A 21,164-nucleotide genomic window follows, 5' to 3' on the forward strand; every position below is an offset into this window, starting at 1 on the left:
AAAAAATACAATGGAAGTCAATGGAAACCAACATTCTTCCAAATATCTTCTTTTGTGTTCTACAGAACAAAGAAATGCATACGACATGAGGGTGAGCAAATAATGACTGACTTTTCTTTTTTTGATGGACTATCCCTTTAAGCTACCCAAGTGATGCACTGATTAAATGACAGCCACACAATGCTTTAGTGTATATGCTGATAGTAGTGTCTCCCAGTACTGCGGCACAACAAGCTGCTCTGTATGTGTAATTAAATTGAGTAGGAAATAATGGGGCTTTAAACTCAACCTCCTTATACATCCATTACTTCGTTACACATTATTGCAAATAAGTAATTTAATCAAAATGTTTGTGTCATTATCAATTCAAGGCTTTTAACTACAATATAAACCATTAGCTAAGTGTCTACTTGGCACTGATCTGAGACAGCATTCGAGCTGATGTGTGCAGTGATGTGACATATGTTTGTGTATGTGTGTTTTGCGCATTTGTAACCTGATGTGCACTCCTGCTATTCCATTGCGGGACAGGAGCGGAGTTGCCGGGACACTTCTACCTTCCAGATTTGACACACTTCTTGGAAGAGAGTGACTCGGGCTGGGAGAAAAATACAAGTAAAGTCTTCTTGTTATGAATCTAGCACACAGTTAACAAACCTGGTTTGTTGTTATATGGTGACTAAGACCATTTTATAAAACTGATGATGAAATAATGTTGTAGTCTTATTATTTTCGTTCAAACAATATTATTTTAATTAAAAAATCACCACTACATTATGATTACAGTATAGTCAACAATGTCTTTTAGCTTAAAACAACAGTTCATCAAAACTTAAAATCTTCTGAACATTTGCTCAAACTCATCTACACCTTAGATGGCCAGAGGGTGTTTTTTTTTCATTATTTAGCATTACAATGTAGCATTACATCACTTGTTCACCAATGGTTCACCAATGGATCCAATGACCCAATGGGTGCCGTCAGAATGAGAGTCCAAACAGAGGATAAAAACATCATAATAATCCACACAACTCCAGTCCATCAATTATCGGCTTGTGAAGTCAAATGTTTGTCGTGTGGATTACTGTGATGTTTTTATCAGCTGTTTGGACTCTCGTTCTGACGGCACCCATTCACTGCAGAGAATCCATTGGTGAGCTAGTGATGTAATGCTAATTTTCTCCAAATCTGTTCTGATGAAGAAACGAACTCATCTACATCTTGGATGGCCTGAGGGTGAGTAAATGTTCAGCAAATTCTAATTTTTGGGTGAACTATTCCTTTACTGCCTAAATGTCATTGAGTGGTACAGAGTCTTTATTCTAGAATCAGGTTTTAATTACAAACCACTTAAACTGTTTTTCATCTAAATGAGGTGATTTCAGGCCAGCTTATCAATGCTGATTCACCATAAAGTGGAAAAACAGCTGTTTCTACTTTCTCATGCTGAGCATGAAAGCAAATTGTGCTGAGTGTGTACCTGGCTGAGCTGGCCACAGAGTTGCGGCGTGTTTTCATCTCGTAATAGATATCCACAGGGGAGAGTTTTCGAGAAAACCTGTTGTCTGGGCTCCCCGAGACCAGCCGGGGCTGTGAGGGCGACAGGCCGTCAGAGGCGTCTTCTGATGGAGAGAGAAAGAGACTTGTGAGGTTGAGACAGAAGCATGCTTTCTACTTCACAGAGATAAACTTTAAAATACACTACACACTTCAAAGGTGTGGGTCAGTAAGATTTTTGAAAGCAATTGTTATGCCTCCAAGGCTGCATTTGTTTGATCAAAAATACAGTAAAAACAGTAATATTGTAAACTATTATTACAATTTAAAAGAACTGTTTTCTATTTGAATATATTACAAAATGTAATTTATTTCTGTGATGCAAAGCTGAATTTTCTTCAGTGTCACATGATCCTTCAGAAATCATTCTAATATGCAGATTTTTTTGCTCAAGAAACATTTCTTATGATAAATACTGAAAATGGTTGAAAAACTTTGTAGAAACCACAATATATTTTTGTAGAATTCTTTGATCAACTGAAAGTTCAAAGGAACAGCATTTATTTGAAATAGAAATCTTTTGTAGAAATCTTAATGTGTCCTTTCTGAATAAAATGATTAAATTTTGAACAGAATATAATACAGAAGATTTTATAATTTCATTGCATTAAAAAACAAAACAAACCCAGTGTGATCTGTGCTCAAATGCTGCACAAGTTATATTTGTGCTATATTTCTTTATGAATAAAAGCAACTTGGTTTGATATTTTCATGTGTCTTAAGAAAATAGATTTTGGGGCCACTGAACATACACAAGTGCTTTTAAAAGAGGGTACTTATGTATCAATTACAGCAAAATTCATAGTTATAATGCCACACCTTCAGGAACTAAGGACAAACAGTGACTTAATCACTATATTAACTATTTTGTTTCGTCTTTATAACTATTACAGGCATGTATTTCAAATAAGTGCTGTTCTTTTGAACGTTTTATTCATCAAAGAAATTATCTTTGCATGACATCTAAAATATATAAAAATAGATTTTTTTTTAAATTATAATAATATTTCACAATATTACTGTTTTTACCCTATTTTTGTTGTTATTTGTAGTGATGCTTTGGCAATGTTGTGTATAAAACATTTTCAGTATGCCAATAAAACACAACACTTCTTGATCAAAAATTGAGAGAGAAAGAGAGAGCGCGAGAGAATGTGTGAGAATCAAAATTGCCATAGGGAGAGGATTAGTTCAGTGAGTGTTAATAACAGGCTTTTGACTCATTGATGTGAAGACTCTAATGACCCCCGCGGGGTCTCTCCGTCCACTCAACTCATCCTGCCATTGTAATAGTGCTTCTTATCTCAGTCTCTCGAATTCATTATCCTGCTAATGTAATGCGCTGATCCGTCCCATAACTCACCAGCGTCCTGATTGGTGGAATCAGACGTGGAGCTGCTCTCTGACTTCACCGTGTTATCTGAGGACATAAACATTTACATTATGTAACTCAACTGAACTGATACACACATTACATGAGGTTACATAAACATACTGTATTGGCTCCATGCTGCTGATCATGGATGAGGTTATATTGTTGTTATATTGTAACATTGTCTATGTTATTATATGTGTTAGATGTACAAAAATGTCCCTGGAAGTCCACTAAATTGGGACAAAACCTTCTTTTAGGTTTTCCTCAAATCTAAAAGCAATGTTTTTGTAAAGAATTTCTATAATTATATTTATATTTCTAAAATTGTGGAAATATTTATTCATGATTTTATTCACAAATTACTTGTAAATAATTTCTATATACAATTGTGGAAATACTTATTTAACATTTTTAAAATATTTTTTTTATTATTATTTAAAGGGGTTTGCGGTTACAGTTAGTAGTTATTAAAGTCTATAGTTTGTCTAGTGTTATTTTAGTGTCATGGAGATATCGTTTATATTTATTAATATTTGAAATTGTTTTAATTTTTATATTTTTTCGTTTTTGTAATTTTGTTGTGTGTTTTTGTCATTTCTATTAGTTTTTGATTAAATAAGTCTATATAGTATAGAGTTTTTAATCAATTAATTATTTTATTTAAGTTTTAGTTTTACTTATTTTAGTTCATCAAGAAAATGAGAAATCCTGCCTTGACAACTAGCTGAAATCAGTTTAAGATTTATTTGTATTATATTTTATTTTAGTTAAAGTTTATTTGATTTCAAATAAGAGATTTTTTGTGTCCTCTTAAGGTGAAAAAAACATGGTTACTATAGTTAAACCATGGTAACCACAAATTAACCATGGCTTTACAACAATAAGCTTAATTTTACCATGGCATTTGTTGTAAAACTGAAAAAAAAACATGGTCAGCCTACTACCGAAGAACCCGCACCTGAAGTCTGATCTGAATTAAAAGATTTGCGAATCTGCTCCTAAGTTCCGATCTAAATCAAATTATTCCCATTCCGCGCTCCGCAGTCCCGATCTGAATAATGATTCGCAAACCATCATTTCAGATCAGGACTTTGGAGCACATATCGTGAATCATTCAATTCGCGAAATGATTCGTGAACCTGCTCCGAAGTTCCAATCCGAATCAAAAGATTCACAAACCCGCTCCGAAGTTCGTCCGATCTAAATTAAATGATTCGCGATCCTAAGTTCCGATCTAAACCAAATGATTTGCAATCCACGCTCCGTAGTCCAGATCTTAATAATGATTCGCGAACCATAATCGCGATCGAGAATTATTCAATTTACGAAATGATTTGCAAACCCGCTCCCAAGTTCTGATCTGAATCAAAAGATTCACAAACCCGCTCCAGAGTTTTGATCTAAATTAAATGACTCGTGAAACGCGCTTTGAAGTCCCGATCTGAAACTTTTGTGACGCAATAGTTTAACTGATTCAGAGTTTCGAAACGCTCAGTTTCACTCATGACAATACTTGTTTGTTTTTTTCAATTACACGCGATGTTGCAATTCGAAAATGAATGAACCTACATAGAAGATGAATCTACATAGAGTGATAGTCAATGTAAAAAGAGCAAATGGGAAAAGCAGAAGAAAACAAAACAGCATAACAACAAAGTTAGAGGGTAAACTTTATCATTCAACTGAACTGTGCACGTATGTTTTAGCCACTTCGGCCCATGTATTAAATGTGCATCCTTGACAGTGTGCAGTTTTCTAGCGTATTTCTTTAAAGGCACAATATGTAAGATTTTTTTATTAAAATATCCAAAAACCACTAGAACAGTGTTATATATTTTGCTGACTTGTGTACTTACATTATCCCAAATGTTTCGAAGAATGTTTAAATCCAGAGAAATAAGCAATTTTAACTAGTGACACGGACCGTGTCCATAGTGTCATTGTGTCGCCTGCCAAAGTAGTCATAACCCCTCGATTTCTGGTTTTGTTTTGTAGAAAACGTGGAAACACCAAAGACGCTTTACTATGTTGTGCGTTTTAATAGACCGGTGACGACCGCACAGAGTAGCATTATAACAGAACTTTCAAATGTATCTAGTATGATAAAACAGCGCTGCTTTACCCCACGTACGCACGACCGGAAGGAGCGGAAGCGGTCGTCTGTGGCATAATAAAAGCTCCGCTGCTTTCGAGCCGTGTGTCACGCTCGTTCAGCGGCCTCGTTTCGCTTCGACGGCTTTCAGCCTCACCCTGCTTCATTCTACTACATTAATAAATCATTAGCTCATCCATAAACATGATTTCTGCCCGAGTCCCGTCGGATTGCATCGGCTGTGGGGATGAAGACGACAACACACGATTCCACACTCAGTCACGGCGTCATCAAACTACACCTTTGTCTATTAGTTTATTTTGAATCCACGCCCTCTAGCGGCGAAAATTACATATTGTGCCTTTAACTCCTCAGGCAATGTCAGTGGTATGACCTATTTAAGATGTGTCTGAGATTACAACAACAATGGTTACATACACATATATTTAATTGTTGAATCAAATTTATTGCTTGGGACAATTTAGTGGCTGGATATTGGTAGGGACATGTCCCTAGCATCCCTAGTAAATTCTATGCCCTTGGTTTTAGTTGTAGTTTTAGTTAACTATAATAACCCTGGTTTGTCTTTATCCAGACAGCTACATAAACTTGTGTGTGTTTATTTTTCACTGAACCTGCATCATCATTATAGTAATAATGGCCGGAAACAGGCTGGTTCCTCAACACTTCCTGTTACACAACCAACACATCTCACGTGTCTCATTTAAGGCGGACTGTTACAAAAGATTTCTATTTCCAACTAATTTCAACATTGATAATAATCGTAAATGTTTCTTAAGCAGCAAATCAGCATATTAGAATGATTTCTGAAGGATCATGTGACACTGGAGACTAGAATAATGATGCTGAAAATTCAGCTTTGCATCACAGAAATAAATTACATTTTACAATATATTCAAATAGAAAATACTTATTTTAAATTCTAATAATATTTCATAATATCACTGTTTTTACTGTATTTTTTTTATAAATACATGCAGCCTTGGTGAGCATAAGAGACTTCTTTCAAAAGCCTTCAAAAATCTTCTAGACCCCAAACTTTTGAACGGTAGTGTATACTGTATACATAAATAAAATAATCCAAAACATACATTTTGGCCATGAAATGGTGTTTAGTTCATCTGTATAATCTCGAAACCCACCTGTGTGGCATCCTCTATGAACCGTTCGTTTGCTGTGTGGAGGATGCTGTTCTGAATCGACGTGCCTGCGGAGGGTGCCGCTGAACAGAGTTTTCTTTGTCTTGCGCTGAGAGACGTCCTCTTCCTAAGCCAGCACAAACATTGAGCAACTTATAATATTTATCTATCACGTATCTGATATCAAATGAGTGGCCACCCATATCATCTCAAATGCACACACCTCATTTTTGGTGTTATGTTTGGATCCGCTGCGGGACAGACCAGCCCTGCGCCGCACATGAGGGAGCTTCTCTCCGGTTTCCAGAGCATATTCATGAGGAACTTCACCTGTCAATTCCTTCAAAATTAATGAAGAACAAACATGAACAAGTTTATTTTTCCTTAAAACTATTTAATTTTTATTTTGAATTTTTAAAGCAGACATATCCACTTTTGTAGAATATTATTGTAACAAAGTTCGTAGTCACGGGAAGAAGGAGGCGGGAACCGGCGGACGTTTAAATAAACTTTAATAATAAAATAAACACAAAATAGCGCGACAGCCCCTCGCGGACGACTGTCGCGCACAAACGAAACCACAACACAAAATAAAATCCAGGCCTGGTCCTCTCTCGTCCAACACTGTAGTCACTCCTCCTTTATCCTTCCGGAGCTCCTCCGTGAGACTCGAGACCGGTGAGTGGGTGCAGGTGTCCCTCATTAGCAATCACTCCACCGGCCTCGCTCCGTTCCCACGGCTCTCGGCCCCGCCCCCACTCGTCACAATTATATTTATAATCATTTAGTCAAGTTTTCACACCAAAAAAGTCAATATTTAAATTTCCATGCTTATTTTTTCACCCTTAGAATTAATTGCTGCTATATCGTATATAGGAGCTCTGTTATGATTGGCTAACATTTTTGCATATGAAATGAATTACGATATTTCTGGTAAGTTGCTGAATACTAAATACAATAGATGTTGATGTGCACGAACTGTTGGGCATATGTTAACGTGGTTGTAACGTTGTTAGCAGCTCAGTTTTTCAGCTAAATATTCATAAATGGTCTTGTGAGGGAGATTTGCGTTGTGAATGTGAATGTCACATGTACATTATTTCAAAAGAGAATCACAACCATATTGTTACATACATACGACATGACTCAAAGCACACACATCTGAAGTAACACATGCTGTGTAAAACCAGCATTTCAAAAGCCAAGCTTGTTGAGATACAAGTATTAGCAAAGATTAGCTGGGCATATGGTGGCATCTCTGCGGCGTCACATGATCTGGCAGCTCACCGATGTGTGGTTCGCCAGTGACCCCATGAAGAAATACAAAGTTTATCATGTCAAGTTTCTTGTTCTAGTTCTTCATAAATAGAACAAGTTCTGAGAAACGACTTCATTAAATTCTGATTTCTTTTTCGACACTGACCGCCTCCTGCAGACAGACGCGTTTGAGTTCTGCTATTCGAGTGTTGAGCAGCGACTGCAGACTCCTCCGGCGCTCCTGCAGCTCCACCATCCGCTCCGCACGCTGCTTACTGTCCATAGCGGCCTGCAGCTCTTTGAGAAACACACACACATCATGTTATATATCATGGAAGGGACCTCAAATCGACTTATTGTAAAGTTTTTTAAAAGGTCCTCTTCTGCTCACCAAGGCTGCATTGATTTGATCAAAAATATAGTAAAAACCAATCAAATTAAACAATACAATAAAACAATAAAAATAACAGTTTTCCATTTGAATGTATTTTAAAATGTAATTTATTGCTGTGATGCAAAGCTGAATTTTCAACATCATTACTCCAGTCTTCAGTGTCACATGATCCTTCAGAAATCAATCTTACGGACTAAATTCTTGCTGACCCCAAACTTTTGAACTGTAGTGTGCAGGTTCTAATTTTTAATAGCAATTAAAGATAGATAAATAAATACATAAATAATTGTTCCTACATTTTCCGACTGTCAGGATTGTCTTAATAATAATTTGTTTAAAATTGTGATTTCAAGGGCTAGAAAAGTCAACAACAAAAAATCCTAAGTATTTTAAGTAGATCTTAAAATCTTTAATTCTTTAAATTCTTGCCAAGAAATCATGCATAACTGAGAAAGACATGAAAAACATACCCTTAACCTTCCCTTTTTGGATAGCTCTTGGCCTTTTTTACATGTAAAATATTTAAAGATTTAAAGGTACATTTCTGCAACATTTGCATCACCAAATGGCAAATGCAAACTGCAGTTTCCAGTTTAATAATATTTAGTCCCTTCATGAAGATGTCCTTCTCTTAGAAACCTCCCAAATGTCCCCACAGTAAGGTTTTGTGAGGTCTATGTGAGAACACTTGGTCGCCACAATACACAAAAACAAAACACACAAGCTCGTCAGACTAACAATTTACAAAGTACAGGTATTATGTAGAAAGACAAGTTCTTATCACCAAACAAACACACACACAGACACATGGAGGTGCTCACCAGGGCCTGTTATCAGGTGACCTTTGACCTCCATGTCATACGTCTTTTGCGTCACCTCACTGCCTCCTGATTGTAAGTTTACCTACAGAGCCACGAAGAAAACAAACAAAACATGACAATGACAAATCTTTCTGGCAGCAGACTCAGCTGGAGTCTATTAAAACCAGACAAGCGTGTAAATAGTTGAAACGTTTCTTACCTTCTCACCTTTTGGTAACAGTCATATGTACTGCAGAGGTTTGGACTTGTGGCCATGAAGCAGATTTGCGGCTGGGTGATGCTGCAGTACTGCAGGGGGGAGCCACTGTGCTGCTGTGCAACACTTCACAAACTCAATGCCCTGAAACATAAAACAAACCACATGACACACTGGAGACCATCCACACATAAGAGCTCTGATCTAGAGACAGGCTTTGAAGACAAAGTCTCAGACTGACTACAAAGTTGCACTTAAAGTGCCCCTATTATGGGTAATGAAAGGTTCATATTTTGGTTTTGGGAGTCCCCAACAACAGGTTGACATGCATGCAAGGTCAAAAAACACTTTCATTGTCTTATAATATGCATTTATTTTACCGTACTTGCTCAACGATTCCCAAACGATTCGCTCAACGATTAATTTTTTCCAAACCCCTCCTTTGCGTGACGCTAATCTGCGGTGATTGGTCAGATTGATCTCTGCCAGAAGACCAACAAGTGGGCGGGCAATATGCTAATGTTTCATGTTGACTTCAACATGAAACGGCTTGGGATTCGTTTTAAAAACTACTCGTTTCAATGATTCAGAGTCAACTCTTTCTTTTGAGAGACAATAACTTTATACACGGTGCACTTTCAGATTTAAAACTTTCCAGGATGTTTTCATTCACTTAGAGCTGTGTTACACACTGCATGAAAGGTAATTTTCAAAAATCCATAATAGGGGCACTTTAATTTAACTGATAGAACAGGTGAGTTTTAGGAGATATAACTGATTTATCAACTCTGTCTCAGAAAATTCCTTAGGAAAATAAAAATTAGATATAAATGAGAGCCTGTTGACACAATTTTGAGTACAGAGCTATAAAATTAAATGAATAGCAGCTCAGATCATTTGGTCTTGGAGGAATTTGATGAGAAATGTTTGCGTTCAGATCTCTGACCTTTGATTACTCTGAAGTTTTAGTATCTTGGCAAAAATTTGAGACACTGAGATCTCTTTAAGATGAGATCTATTTAAAAAAAAAAAAAAGAATCAAAAAGCTTATACACACACACACATACAGTATATATTACAGTGTAGATATATATGTGTATGTGTGTGTGTGTGTGACCCTGGACCACAAAACCAGTCACAAGGGTAAATTTTTTGAAATTGAGATTTATACATCATCTGACAGTTGAATAAATAAGCTTTCTATTGATTTCTATTTTATGTTTGTTAGGATAGGACAATATTTGGCCGAGATACAACTATTTGAAAATCTGGAATCTGAGGGTGCAAAAAAATCTAAATATTGAGAAAATCACCCTTAAAGTTGTCCAAATGAAGTTCTTAGCAATGCATATTACTAATCAAAAATAAAGTTTTGAAATTTACAAAATATCTTCATGGAACATGATCTTTACTTAATATCCTAATGATTTTTGGCATTTAAAAAAATCGCTAATTTTGACCCATACAATGTATTGTTATCTATTGCTACAAATATACCCAAGCGACTTATGACTTGGTTTTGTGGTCCAGGGTCACATATAATTAAAAAAAAATTTCCAACTTGAAAATTAGAAATGTTGCCTAACTTACAATAAATTGAAATTCTAAAATCACTAAAACTGAAATAAAAATAAATTAAAGCTAAATAGAATATTTAAATAAACAAAAAACAATCCAATGGAAATACATTGAACAAAATTACTAAAACCTAAACTAAAATTAAAATGAAAATATAAAAATAAACGCTAATTCAAAATAATTATAAATACTATAAAAGTATTAGTGCTGTCAAACGATTAATCGCGATTAATCACATCCAAAATAAAAGTTTTTGTTTACATAATTTATGTGTGTGTACTGTGTATATTTACTCTTTCACTTTCAAGATCTCCGGTTGACCCAAGACACATTCACATGTGATACAGTGTGTTTTCCCCTTTCATATTCACATGGAACTGCTGTGGGAACTCCGGACAGGAAGTGGACCGCAGCGTGCAGGAAGTGGCTCGTAAAGCGGGAAGCGAGTGCGGGAAACAGAAATGGGAGGCTCAGACTGACCTATAACAACAATGCCGGCAGAAACCCTCATGCACAAAAACACTCTCTCAGGGCACGAGTCATTTCCTAAAGATCAGCCGTAAACAAGGAGGCACGGAATGAGGAGAAAGGTCGAAAAACCTCAAATACTGCAACTCACACGCTTTTTCCTGTCTGCAACCTAAATAAACGCCAAAAACCCAAATGTTTCTTTCTCGACGCCCAGTGGTGATCTATTCTTCTCAATGCATCAGAAAGTAGTTATTATCTCAGCTGCATGAGATGGGCGCCTCTATGATTGAGAAGCCGTGAATGATGGGTGTCTCTGAAAAATGCATAAGGTTATAATTATAAAGAAAGATCAATAGTCCCATTTGAGTCATATGCGAACTAACTTGGAGAAAAGAGCAGCAGATGAGTGAAACACGTCCAAATTAAAAAAAGCAACAGAACAATGTGGCTATTGTATGTTGTCATGACCTAATCATGGCCATCACACACACTAAAGGGTCAGGGGAGGACAAATAAAAGCGAGCGGGCCGATAACGTAACACAAATATGTGCGTATAGCTAGAGAAAACACGGTATCTATGCCTGTCTTGGTTTGCCTAGTGTTGGGTTTCAGCTAATGGAGTCACGCTGTTGTCAGTTTGAGCTTGATAAGATCCCTGATCTTGAAGAACTGATGCATTTGCCAATTTCTAAGCATTTATTGTAGTGTTTACCTAAATCTTCAAATGTTTTGATTAAACCCTTTCGCAATATTTATTCTTTCCAAGTTGTCCGTGAAGTTATTTCTCATAATAGCAGCATGATATGTTGATCTCATATTCATATTGAATAGTTGTACTCATTCCGAGAGTGGTTTTGTTTCTTTAGTGGTGTTTGCTAAGGAAATAATCACTATTACTATTGTTCATACTTACTGTTAAGGTTCTTGCACAGTTTTCAACCGGGCAAACTCATCTCATAGATTTATGCTGAATGAGGCAACATAGAGACCACAATATAATTTTTTTGACTTTGGCCACCTAGCAACCACTCAGTGCCCTAGCAACCTGCCAGAATCCTTAAAGCAGCCACAACGCTCGGACAATAACTCACTACTCCTTAGCATCATGGCGGGAAGTTCTGCACAGCCAAATCCTGCTCACATTGTCTGGAAAATATAAAATATAGGATAAAATTTAGATTTTGCAAGCCAGCATTAATTTGGGACTATAAATATGCACCAGACAAGCTGTGCATGTGTGTGTGTGTGTGTGTGTGTGATTCACCAGATGTCATGACAAATGTTCTGTGGTCCTCACAAGGTTTGCCAGCATTCCACTCTCTCATGTCGGAGCCTGTATTATCACTCCCGTTCAGATGTTCGTGGAAGCACAATCTGTCCATTTTTTAGTCTTCCCGCATGTGTTCCTCTAATCATCTCTATTATGTTCTCTGTAAACCTGTTGCCTAATCCGTAACATGTAAAGAGGACGTATTGTACACGTTTGTGGCATTTTATAGGATTTTTCCCCCCTTACACAACAGACAGCACATCCATCTTTCTGTTTTCTTTCCTCTTTGTTTCCTCCCTCAGCAAGATTCTCCTGACTGATCGCTGCAATCACGACCTTGATATTTCACATAACATCAACAATTTCAAATTGAAACAGAATGGCAATTTATTTTCCTCAGGACTGCAGAATGGTCTCCTCTGGGGAGCACGGTTTGTACTGAATCTTTCCTTCTCGCAGAAAGCGCTGAAGAGCGGGGGGTCAGCAGATTTTTTTGCTCCCTGGACTCTCTGCGAACTCTCTGATCCCGGTGGGATCTCCAGACGTGTTCTCTACTGTTCCGTGCCTCCGGTAATTAATCCCACACTAACGAGGAAGTGTGGACACAGCTGCGTTTCCACATCACTGGACTGCACCGAAACCATCGCACTTTCTTCACTGCAAAATTACATGCGATCACACACTGTATGGGTCACATTAATGACAAATGCACTTAGTCATAAAAGGTTTTTCTAAGGCAGAATATCATAGAGACTTGGGGTGCGCTTTTTTGAATCCTTTGGGCCTGTAAGCAGCAACTACCCAGCAACCGCTCAGACTACAAACACTTTGGCTACAGCCTACAACAGTAGGTGAGTTTTGCATGGACAACCATCACATTTTCTGCATAACACATAAAATTATGTTTATAATTATCTGCATCTTGAAATTATACACAAACTGCCATTTTCTCCATTAACAAAAAAGGGAGTGCACAGAAATCCGGCTGTCCAAACCATCGCCTGAAGCCATCCTGATCCAGATAATGGTGCTAAACAGATGCATGTGTGGCGTTGCTCTTCCGTATGAAGGTCAGTTGAGACCAAATGGCATCAAATAAGGTTTCTGAATGGCCTGGAATATGTAAGTTATAGGTAAAGGTCTTAAAGGGATAGTTCACCCAAAAATGAAAATTCTGACATCATTTACTAACCCTCAAGTTGTTCCAAACCTGTATGACTTTCTTCTGTTGAGCACAAAAGAGGATATTTTGAAGAATGCTTGTACTAAACAGTAGCTGGTGGCCATTGACTTCCATAGTAAAGGGAAATTATATGCAAGTCAATGGCAAACAGTAACTGTTTGGTTACAAACCTTCAAAATATCTTCTTTTGTGTTCAATGGAAAAGAGAAATTCATATAGGTTTGGAACAAGATTAGCGTTAGACAGAATGTGTATTTTTGTGTAAACTATTGCTTTAATGTTGTCTATTGCTCATAAATAGCTTTGATGAAATAAAAACAAACCAGCAATAAAAAAAGAAGGGGGCATAATCAAACACACAATCCTAAAAGTTTTGTGGTTTTCCATGAATAGGCCTACAGCATTTCCCAAGATCCAAAAATGGCCATTTCTCTTTTGAGGAAGACAGGAAATTTGGTAAACCAAGTATGTTTTTTTTACTGCATAATTGATGCCCTTTAAATAAAAGGGGATGTCATTCAAACAGCATCCAAATTAAAGGTGAAGTGTGTGATTTCTGTGATTTGGCAACAAACATACTGCAAAAATAAAGATTGTTTTTAAACAAGTTGCAAGAATATTCCCTCCGTCTTCTATTTTCTTACTTGAGGCATGCTCACACCAAGTTCTGACGGCATTCACTGCACAGGATCCATTGTTTCTCCAATTTTCTGTTTCTGATAAAAAAAACAAACCCATCTACGTCTTGGATGGCCTGAGGGAGAGTATATTTTCAGTAAATATACATTTTAAAGAAACAGCAGCAAGCCTGACAAGTTTTAAAGGGGTCATATGATGCTGCTAAAAAGAACATTATTTTGTGTATTTGGTGTAATGAAATGTGTTTATGCGGTTTAAGGTTAAAAAACACATTATTTTCCACATACTGTACATTATTGTTTCTCTTCTATGAAGTGTTTGCAACTTTACAGATCTTCTTTACGCACTAAGAGCTTGTAACACTCCAAAGAGAAAGGAAAAATTGAAATCGCATCATATGACCCCTTTAATAGTGAAAGACAGGGTGAAAAATCTTAATTACTATCGTTTTGAGGAAGAGTGGTCTTGATTAACAAAGCTTAAAAAATTTTTTAAATAATGCATAACTAGGGAGAGAAAAATAGTTATTGTACCATTAGATAATTCAATAATTTTAGATTTAGCAAACATCTATTTACTGTGATTCATGCTGGTTGCCTCAAGAAAATAAAAAAAAACATACACTAGCATCCTGGCTTCACTTTCCTGGATTTAATCCACCAGAGCTCTGAACACGTTTTTCCAGCATGCTTGTAAAAGACAACAAACAACAAGTGCACCATGACAATTATGTCCCCCACATGAAAACCTAATCATAGTCCTTTTGTTAGGCCACGGACGATAAGTGATGCTTTTATCTCACATCCAAAGACCTCTATGCACATAAAACTCTTTTAAGTCAGATGATGGGTAGGAAATGCTGTCCCATGGGGGACGGACCGCAAAAACTACCTGTACATCTGGAAGACACATGTTACACAAACATTCATCTGAGGGCGTCTACAACATCCATCCACTGCTGGGCGGCACGTTACAGCGAACCACACAGGAGGCTTCGACAACAAAAGCCCTGCCTCTGAAATCTGTTCTATATTGATCCACAGCCAAAGCATCATATTAAACAAGTATTCTCTAACAGCACAAAGACGACGGCCTTCAGAGACTCAATTCTGGCAACGACAGTAAGCACCGCACTGCTGTAGCGCATAAAGACCAAACAGGGATTGAGAAATCTATCCCAACCATTAATAGTCTAAGTCAGGCTTTCATAATGTGATTCCGAATGCAGAAGCTGCTCGAAATCAGAACATTGTGTGTGCGGCAACATTGCTCTTGATGCCTGAAGAAAATTTACAGCTTTCTTTGAAGTCTTTGAACTCAGTGGTGAAAATCTGAGCAATGAATCAATGCAGGTTGAGCAGAGCATGTTAAAAATGATGACAACTACTTCAGCAACAAGTAGGACACCGACAACACAGAAATAAAGTCTAACGTTTTTTAAATAATTATTCTTAGACTGAATTACTAATTCAAATTAAACTAAAATAAAATTAATAATATATATTTTTTAAATAATATTTAAAAAAAAACCTTTTTAAAAGTAATATTTAAAAAAAAAAAAAAAAAAAAAAAAAAAACAAATTTAAAAAAAAATGGCATTAAAAATCCCAAATGTAATAAAGTTCCAAAAAAATTTAAAATGTCTAAATAAAACCTAATTCAAAATAATAATAAAAAACTACAATATTTTATAAATAATAATAAAACTACACTGATTCTTAAAGGTTTCAAGTGTGTTGCTATGCAGTTGCTAAGGTGGTTTCTAGGTTTCAGAAGAGTCCGCCACCAAGTCTCTACAATACCTCAGGTCCCACTTCCAATGTCAGTATATGGAATTTTCCATAAAAATCGTAAGTCTGATTTCTAAGAATGAAAAATTAAAAACAACTCGTATACAATTTGAGCCATCATTCATGTTTGTAACAAAAACAGAAGAATTACTTGCCATACTAGTGCATTAATAAAATTGCATATTAAATCAAATCACTAAATTTTAAAGCACTAGTAGTGGCAAGCAATGTTTGCTAAGGTTCATTAAAATATGAAATAAAAATGTATTTACAATATTCAGTGGTGCTTTAAAAAAAAATTACAGAGACAAAGTGAGGAGTGCAGATATATCCAGAAGGAGAAAACATGAAAGAGCATTGAAAACATGAGATAATTATGAGCGGATTAGACCTCAAAGAGAAACACATGGGCTTTAAAGAGACTGGGCACATTCAAGCAGTTGGAATCATATGGATGCAAATTGGAACCTCATTTGAATATTCAAAGCCAATGGGAAGGATTTTGTATGTGTGTGTGTGTGTGTGTGTGTGTGATTGTGTGTTTGAAGGTGATCTCATCCCGTTTCAGATCAATGTTCCACTTCTGACAACTTATGACAAGTTCAGTTTCTGCACTACCGTATAAGTATCTGAGGCTCTTTAATTGACCGTGGAAAAATTCAGACTGAGATGGTGGTGAGTCAAAGAGCCAGTTGGTTAATAGTGCACTCTGAGATCATTCTGGGTTGGGTTGGACTGTAGGCGTCAGCACTTTTGTGTGCTGTACATATACACCCCATTGCTAAAAGTCACTCCACCCGCCAAACACAAAACTACAGAGAGAAATCATGCTTTAATTGAGGTGTTGAATGGGTGCAAAGGTGGAAACCGCCCTGTCCGGAAGTGCTACTGACAGAAATACAGATGAATATGACTGAACGGTGATGTTTTCAATGTTAAAATACCTTATATCCCAGCTCAATATGCAGAGCATAGGCGGAGCATGTGTAAGGCTTGGGAAGGCTTAGCCTTCCCCTGGCCACGGGGATTTGGTTAGCCTTACCCTGGAGTTGGTTCACCCTCCACCTATGATGCAGAGACAACTATTAGTAACCTATTTGTAGTTAAGGGCAGGACTATCTGTTGGTCCAACTAATAGCGGATGAGTAGAGTGTTCAGGAAACCTGTCTGAAAACAGTCACTAATTGTAAAAAAAATTGCACACTTCACCTTTAAAGTACTCATGAGACGAAGTAATTGCATGACCTATTGATGATCAAGCAAATACAGTACGAGTCAAAATGTGCTTTTATCTTTAACCTATGATCATAAATGTTTACTACTTAATCATAAGTTCAGCATTTTTTGGAGTGAAATCAACTGTTCTGTCACGAACTGGCATTCCATGTTGCACAGTAATATGTGTACATAATAAGTGATACAGTGTACTAAAGTAGGCGTCTTTGGGAATGCCCCACATGGCATCACAATGAGATCACATTAAACAGTTTGTTTCCTGGTGTCTGCATAAAATTTCATTTGCTTTCCTTCCTTTAATTTCTTTGATTTACTACTAACTCAAAATTAAATGTATATATTAGGAAAACATTGTAAATAACACAAGGGGGTGTTAACATTTCTGAAGTCAATCTCAAAAAGGTCAAATATGAAATATTATGATATGACATACTACACTTGCAAACAAACAAACACCATCAGTAAAAACAGCACAAGAACTCAACAACTAGAAAATCAGCCTGTGATTCACAGTTCGAGCGGAACCACAACAGTATGTCATTAGATCAGTCAGTTGTCTCACATGTGGTCACTGGACTCACGCCAGTGTATGTATATATATATATATATATAGGTAATTATAAATATCTGACAAAGTCCGAATTAAAATGTATTTACATTGATGAAACACAGTATAATGTTAACTATAAGTGGCATTTAAGAAAATTACATATACATATAAGATACCTAAGAATTATTTTTACAAAATTATGCACAGTTGTTTTATATTTCGTTCAATCATAGGGTTTATTCAGATCACTAACTCTAAGTTTAAAAGTCATAATGCTTGCCTTATCAAACATTACTAATAAAAAATTAATAAAAGTAATCCAGAGTTGGCATCATCTGCTGATGGTCAATATGGGTTTGTGGGTTATGGGGTCATTGTCGGATTAATCACAGAAATGTCTTTAATTTCTTTTTGGACACAAAATACATTATAAATAGGCTACATCACAGATTCAGCAGAACAACATTTGCTTAAAGTGAGGAAGTGAATGGGAAGTTAAATATAACCTTGCTCCAACATAGCAGAGAGAAGTTCATTTATATCTATTCATTAACCTGATTGATTATAAAGATATGCATTAAATCAAGGTTTTGTTTAGGTCTTGTTTTTAATGAACTGACTATTCCTGGGGGCTGTTTCATAAAACAAGTTTACCAAACAAGCCAGGTTTATTTCAGTTAGTCTGGCTTATTGTCAGTTGATTTGGTTCAAAATAAGTCAGAATAACTGCAATAAGCCTGGCTTGTTCGGTAAACTTGTTTTATGAAACAGGCCCCTGGTCTCAGGAGGTTATCAGTGTGTTTGAGTGTGTGTGTTGAGCATGGGGATATGACACAGACAGAAGCTGGTTTCTAGCTCTACAAACATTTCAATAATCTCCTTCAGCACAAAGCAACAATAAACTTCTTCAAGTGACACTGCAGGCAAGTCAACTCAAACTTCACTGGCAGGTTTTTGCCTGGAGTGACGGCATAGACAGACAGTTTCAGAGAGCTTAGATCACCTAAACCTACAGCTAAAACACAAATGATTAACCAATATATGACTGCAATGACAGCTGCTCAGTGCAGAAATCAATATTCTTGCATAGAAAAGAAGACAGCTACAAATAAGCCTATTGATAAGGTAACGCCAGCTGATCAATATTTACGAAAGTTGGCAGTCTAAAGTTTAACAGATCTATTCTTTTCCTTCTAAAGATAAATCTGCAAGGAGGTTCACTGCAAACCAAACCACACAAAGGCTTTCTGTGTGAAAATCACCACCTTGAAAATGGTGAGCAAATGCTCGCGTGCTGCCGCTCAAAATGGTCAGTGTGAAGCCCAAGTCCCTTAAGGTCTTGTTAGTGCTGGCCAACCAGTCCAACTAGTCCAACAGACACAACGAATCGGGCCCGAGTGCCTAATAAATTAAATACTAATCCTGTCATCACATCCTCGTCCCTGAAGGGCTGGATTTTCAGAAGTTTGGCATCCTAATGGTTTTCTACAGATGTATCCCGAGCTCATGCTCATGCAAACAGAGGACTGTCATCAAACTTTGCAACATTGATCATCTATGCCCTATAAAATGTGATTATTTAAGTGAGAAGCAGCTGCAGTAATCGTTGGAAATGCTGCCAGTATAACACTCCTTTCATAAGGTGTGTTTAACTACACCACAAAATTATACATTTCTGAAAACAAAGATCACAAGAAGCTGTTATTATGACAGTAGTCATAATGTCATGATAAAACGTCATGAAATCCAACTGATATATTGCTTCCAAGTCCCCATACAAAAAAAAATACAAAAAAAGACTGTGGTAACACCATGGTACTTGGCCACAATATTTCAAAAGTACATGTTCAAAAAAAAAGCTTGGTGTCATGCGTTTGAGAATATTCTAAGATTTCAGGCTTAGAGATATTATAGGCTACTCGAAATCTTACCTGTAACATTCAATGTTTAGTCCTGATCTGCTCATCTGTATGAGTTTAAAGGGAAGTCAGTCTGGTTACAGTCTATCATGCATCAGCTGTAAGTTATCCTTATCAGAGCAGGTAAAACACCGGCAACCGCATCGCTCAATTTCGAGGTGCAAAAAAACAGCTGTCAGAAATGATATAATTCCGCTGACGAAGTTAAAACGGAAAAGTTATCGAGTTTGAATGATAAACCAGTAGTCCAATGCTGCGCCATTCAGATCCGGTGACTTTTCAGTGCAGTTTTTCGCTCTGAACTCAGCGCACTCCAGCGGACCGATCCAAACACACGCGCAGGGTAAGCCTTAAAGGCTCGGCTTATGAATATTAATTACGTAACATTACGTCCGCCGGGTACGTTGAACTGATTGGCTGCAAGCTGGCCCTTTGAAGGTGTTGCTCTAGCGGGGCGAATGGATACTATTGTGGAATCCTACCGTAATTTATGAATATTTAATAAGGTTACGTAACAGGACGCTCTAGGAGAGTTACCACGCAACAACTGAATAATAAAATTGATAATTACCAGGTAAGTTTTCGCTATAGTTAATTTACCTACGGATATTTAAACTCAAAGTTTCTTTTTATTTCTTTAAATTAATCTCCAGTTCTCGTCTCTGACCGACTGCACTGAAGCAAAGGTGTTTAGCTTGAATTACAATGCATTAAAATAATTAACTTCACTTTCTTTTAACTCATTAAATTGGCATTATTAAAATGTATAATAATAAAAAAGATATTTATTAAAAATCAATACTGATATTTTGGATTTGTGGCCAGGTTTTCATTAAATATTAAAGTTCTGAAACACAGTTTCTTCAAATTCAGCTGTTCATATTACTATTATTTAATAACTTTATTTAATGTTATATAATATGTAAGTAAATATTAAAAATGGCTGTAATTATAGATATTTGTTAGTACTTTTTCACACTCGGTCTGCTATTAAATTTCTCCAACACAGCTGTTGTGCTTTCCATTGAATATGTGTTTGAATTGCTCATGACTCTTGAGGTTTCAGAGATGTCTAAAAGAAAGTAGAGCAGCAGCCTCATGGTAATCTAGGTGCTGAAAACTGAGACTGTGTTTCGGCTGCCTTCAGTTTCCCTGAGGGACAGAGCTGTGCCTTCATTTGCAAACCAATTGGCTTTAAAACAGGATTTCTATTCACATGTAAAGGATGTCATCTACGTGAAACAACAGTTTGATCCTTTAAGCTGCCCAGAGCTCATATTACACTGAAAATGGCAATAAAAAGGTAAGTAATACACAATCATGTTACATATTGAAGAAAAAGAAACAAAATGTTGTGTATTATTTTGTGCAATTTCCAGAAGTTGTGATTTCTTGACAGTATGTTTAATACTAATTTAAAAATTTAAAAAACTTCTTATGTGTGTTGTGTGTATATATATATATATATATATATATATACATACATACATAGATATATATCTTAGTTTTTTTCTTTATTTTTATTTTTGTTAAAAGCCCATTGACTATAAGCACCATTTGTTAAAAAAGGCCCTTGTTACATAATTGAGAAAACAGCCACAGCCCAACACGTCTGCTGTTAATGTTCCTGAACTGTGATTTTCACGAGTAAGTGACAAATGCAGAGCATCGCCAC

The 21,164-nt window shown here is 36.5% G+C and overlaps 1 protein-coding gene across 1 annotated transcript; it reads right to left on the bottom strand.

Moving 5' to 3' along the window:
• Positions 1–375: 375 nt before the first annotated feature.
• LOC107743130 (coiled-coil domain-containing protein 120-like) lies at positions 376–19,939 on the bottom strand. Its single transcript, XM_016556254.1, has 9 exons — positions 19,502–19,939; positions 8,864–8,996; positions 8,657–8,738; positions 7,608–7,738; positions 6,408–6,524; positions 6,188–6,311; positions 2,921–2,977; positions 1,481–1,622; positions 376–598 (listed from the first exon to the last, which is right to left on the bottom strand). The coding sequence occupies exons 2-9, from the start codon at positions 8,909–8,911 to the stop codon at positions 376–378; spliced, it is 924 nt and encodes a 307-aa protein (XP_016411740.1). The 5' UTR covers positions 8,912–8,996; positions 19,502–19,939.
• Between the last annotated feature and the right edge of the window lie 1,225 nt (positions 19,940–21,164).

Source organism: Sinocyclocheilus rhinocerous, unplaced genomic scaffold (genome assembly GCF_001515625.1).
Source record: "Sinocyclocheilus rhinocerous isolate Xijiao unplaced genomic scaffold, SAMN03320098_v1.1 scaffold797, whole genome shotgun sequence".
Lineage (NCBI taxonomy): Eukaryota > Metazoa > Chordata > Actinopteri > Cypriniformes > Cyprinidae > Sinocyclocheilus > Sinocyclocheilus rhinocerous.